The 4700-nt window shown below is 36.5% G+C and overlaps 1 protein-coding gene across 1 annotated transcript in view; it reads left to right on the top strand.

The window, feature by feature from the left end:
• The window catches only part of Pgm2l1 (phosphoglucomutase 2 like 1), a 44620-nt gene extending 40865 nt beyond the window's left edge, over positions 1 to 3755 (top strand). The window contains exons 13-14 of the mRNA XM_029538837.1: positions 1184 to 1317; positions 3138 to 3755. Coding sequence (XP_029394697.1) covers positions 1184 to 1317; positions 3138 to 3240 — 237 coding nt within the window. The 3' untranslated portion in view covers positions 3241 to 3755. The remainder of the gene's footprint in view (positions 1 to 1183; positions 1318 to 3137) is intronic.
• The last annotated feature ends 945 nt before the right edge of the window (positions 3756 to 4700 follow it).

Raw genomic sequence — 4700 nt, forward strand, 5'->3', positions numbered from 1 at the left:
TTTCTTTCTTTCTTTCTTTCTTTCTTTCTTTCTTTCTTTCTTTCTTCCTTCCTTCCTTCCTTCCTTCCTTCCTTCCTTCCTTCCTTTCTTTTCTTCCTTTCTTTCTTTCTTTTTCTTTTTTGGTTTTTTTGTTTGTTTGTTTTTGTTTTTTTCGAGACAGGGTTTCTCTGTATAACCCTGCCTGTCCTGGAACTCACTCTGTAGACCAGGCTGGCCTTGAACTCAGAAATTTGCCTGCCTCTGCCTCCCAAGTGCTGGGATCAAAGGTGTGCGCCACCACGCCCAGCGAGCTGGTGATTTCTTAAACACATATGCTTTAAGGTTTTTCTGTATTTTGGGTCAACTTGTTTGCCTCAGTTTACCTTTTCTCCTTTCTGCTTTAGGCTCATACCTCACCATTACTTAAGGTTTAATTAAGGCAAGAGCTGATGGTGACAGGGCACTTACCTAGAATGCTTGAGGCTTAAAATTTAAGGCAAATGTTATATCCTCCTTTGGAATTCCAGGTCCCATAATCAGTTTTTACATAATGAGTTGTTATTTAACCTTTGGGTTGTGTATTAGTGTTTTTGTTGATGTCTACTTATGTCACTGTTACATTGTATGTGGCAGGTCCATTTCCTCAATACCTCTCAATGCTCCCACCTCTGTAGTATATGCTCAATAGACACGTGATAAGTTCTTACATTCATTTTATTGTAATTATGATAACTGTTAGCTTAAGTTCCATTTGTAATGTTCAAATATTGTTTCAGTCCTCTAATAATGTATTTAATCCATGTTTGCATCTTACCCATTTTAAATAATTTTGATATTCTTTGAAAATTCCATACATGTATACAACATATTTTGATCTTATCCACCCCTGGTCCCTCATTCCAACTCTCTCTGGGATCCACCAACCCACCTCCCTCAAGATTTTATGTCCTCTTTTTTCATCTTAAATTTCAAAACATGTAGTATGCTTATATTGTCATACAACAGATTTCTAGAACGTTTAACCTTGATAAATTGAAATTCTGTGCTCATTAAACTACTTTACATACCCATCTCCCAACTCTTGGCAACCACCAGTCCACTTTGTTTCTGTGACTTAGATACCTTAGATACTTCAGGCAACTGTGGTATATTTTATAGTTCTTGAAAATGAAGATATAGGTGTAAACTGTTGCATTTTGAATAGGTACTGCCTGTGAGTAAAAACAGCCAAATGATTACATTTACCTTCCAAAATGGCTGTGTTGCTACTCTTCGAACAAGTGGAACAGAACCAAAGATAAAGTATTATGCAGAGATGTGTGCATCACCTGGCCAAAGGTAAGAATTGATTCTTTTGGGTATATATGTAGAAACTTTGAGATACAACTTACATACCGTACAGTTCACACATATCAGTGTAAAATTCAGTGGTTTTTAATATCTCACGCTGTGTAGCCATCACTACAATCAACTTTAGAACATTTTTATAACTCCAAAAAGAGTTCCCTTAGAAGTTCTTTCCAACCCTAAGCATCCCCTGGCCCACCGACCTTTCCTACGGACCTGCTTATTATGCTGATTTTTCTTCGTGTTTTCAACACTTTGAAAGAGGGAGGGAGGATTTATTTGAGGTCATGCTTTTTGAGGTTTTGGTTCACTGTTGTCTGGATTCAAGACAAGAATGAACATAATGTCACATGTGGAGGAAGAAAAGATCAGGTAAAACTTTCAAAAGCATGGCCCCGGGGACCTATTTCCTTCAGGTACATTCTACCCCAGATAGCACCAATATCTCAAGATCGTATATATATCACCTGAGTCTGTAAGGGACATTTCAGATTTACCCCATAACAGGACATTTTATTTATAAATGAAATACATTATGTGGTCTTCAGTGGCTAAAATCACCCTTTGTCCCCAAATATTCCACTCATTAGTGGACATGCAGACTATTACTTCTTAAACTATAAGAATGGTGCAATTATGAGCAATTGTGATTGAGTTTGTGTGGTGTATACTTTCATTTTTCTTGGATATATATGTAGAAGTAGGATTTCTGGGTCCTAAGGTAAATATGTTTTACCTTTTGAGAAACTGCTAGACTCTTTCCCAAAGAAGCTATATCTCTGGGAATTGAGTATCAAGATTGTAGTGAATTTCTTTCTTGGGAAGTTTGAGCTTTAGTATAACGAGAGGATATGTTAAATCTTGTTTTTTGTATCTGCCATGGCTTTGCTTAATCTGCCCGTTCATTTTCTAAAATCATGGGTTCGGTTTGTCACAAATTGTTGATCTTTTTAATAAACATACCAAAAGTTATTTAAAAGTATTTCTTTTGATTATGTCCTTCATTGACCAGTGAATTTTGGAGACAATTTCTCTTTTGTCTTCAGGACACAACTAGGGTGTGTTAGTTTGTATTTCCCTGTACTCATGTACTAAAGCTGTATTTCTACTGGAGAGGAAAAGGACCTTTTTATGTTCAGAGCAAAGTTTATAATTATCCAAATAACTATATATAGGTCAAAATGAAGAATTATTAAGTAGTAAAAATGGATTTGTTATCTGGCTTGTAAATGGCCATGAAAATGGCTATAGAAGCTTCTATAGACATGTCTGGCCTGCAGCTGCTTCAGTGGTGAGTCACAGGGAGTGCTTGTAAGTGTAGAGTGTTTTTTTTTTTAAATAAATACCTTATTCTTTTTCTTCTTCTTTTAAGACAAGCCCTCACTGTATAGCCCTGACTGTCCTCACAGTCACAGAGATCACCGCCTCTGCCTTTCCAGCGCGCGACAGGACTGCTTTCTGATACCTGAAAGATATGTAGTATTGTTCCATATCTTCTGTACTGAATGTCCTTCAGTATCTCAGAAAGCCATTTTTAATAATACCTGCTATTGTCATTCCGAGCTATTAAATTGATTAACCTAGGAAAATTCATTGGCCACTATGAACTCATCCTTTACCATGGGCCAGAAGACACCTAGTAATGCGGTTCAGGTTTAGCCTGTGATTGTTGTTTTGTATATAGATTTTTAAAGAGTCTTCTTTTGTTTTATTTCAACTGGGTGAATTTCTATTTTGTTTGCCAACTGATTTAAATAAATGTTAAGGCTATAAAAATAAGAATTTTAAATGTTTTTGTCTTTTTCCCTCAGTGACACTACCTTCCTGGAAGAAGAATTAAAGAAACTCATTGACGCGCTGATAGAGAATTTTCTTGAGCCCAGTAAGAATGCCCTGGTCTGGCGCTCTGTGTAGGGCACATCAGTACATTATGTCTTTGCACTGACAAGGAACGAGACCTCCAAGAACTCCACTCAGTGAACCTGGTGTTAGAATTCTCTCATCTGCCAAGTTATCTTTTCCTTTTCTTTCCTGTGTTCAGCTGGCTAAATAGATTATATACATTTGAAATGAAAATATTTGGATATGAGTCAAATATTTTCATAATCTTAAATGGCAGTCATTACAATGAAAGTGTTCCAGTGGCACGCTGTTCTTCCTGTATCACAAACAATACAAAAGTGAGTTTTCTTATTGAACTGTGGTTAAGCTTAGTTATGTATCTTGTAATTGTGTATAGCATGGTTTAAAAGATGTCAAACATTATATAACTATAGGGTTAGTTAAGGAAATTATTTCTTAAAGGTGTTTGTGTGTTTGTGGTTGGGAGTACTGTTCCTGCCTGTTTTTCAAATTAGAAACCCAGCTTGGTGGCATATGCCTGCCATTACAGCCCTTAGGTGGCTGAGGCAGGAGGATCATTATTTAGTTTATGGCCAGCCTGGGCTGCACAGTAATTCTTTTTCTAGAAAAAAAGAAAGAGAGAGAGAGAGAGAGAGAGAGAGAGAGAGAGAGAGAGAGAGAGAGAGAGAGAAGGAAGGAAGGAAGGAAGGAAGGAAGGAAGGAAGGAAGGAAGGAAGGAAGGAAGGAAGGGGAAGAAAAAATGTTTATAGGTTATTTAGGTTTTCTGATTTAGGACAGATGTTACCGTCTGTGGTTTTGCACCAGTATTCCGGGTGCCCTTGGTGTGGTGTATATTTACTGTATGTATTTAAGACCGATGTTTACTGAACATAAAACAGTAGTGGCAGCACTCCTCATGCTTGTCAAATTCCTCAGTGCATTCTCAGGTTCTAGTGGGAACTGAAATGATGTTCCTGTGTTGAATATAATTCCAACAGTCCATTTTCAGATAGTTAAGGAAAATCTTCCAAATTATATAGCTGCTTCCTTTATAGGAAACAGATTTGTTCACTCTAAAGATGGTTGTAGAAAAAGGTCTTAATAAAATTTGGCTTAATATAACTGTAGCTGAGTCTTCCTGCTAGGATTCAGTTATCATAACCTATAAGTGAAAAACTCTGTCCTGTGGCATCAGCATGGCATTTATTTGGCAGTCTTTTTTAATTACATTTTTATAGCCAGATTTATTTTATCTGATAAGGTAATACTAATTTTAATAAAAAAGGAAACATCAAAGTATAAGTATTTTCTGCAGCCATACCACCTTGATTCAGTACCCAATCTCACCTTGTTATCTCAGAAGCTAAGCAAGGCTTAGCTAAGCATGGTTCTTGAATGGGAAATTTTAGGTATTGTGAAACACTGAAACTGAAGTTAAAACTAAGGTCAATTTATTTTAGTATGTTCCATCAGGCTTTGGAATTTCTGATCATATAAATACTTTTCATCTTTCTCAGTGCAAAACAGTTTTC

The sequence above is a fragment of the Mus pahari genome, chromosome 1 (genome assembly GCF_900095145.1).
Source record: "Mus pahari chromosome 1, PAHARI_EIJ_v1.1, whole genome shotgun sequence".
NCBI lineage: Eukaryota > Metazoa > Chordata > Mammalia > Rodentia > Muridae > Mus > Mus pahari.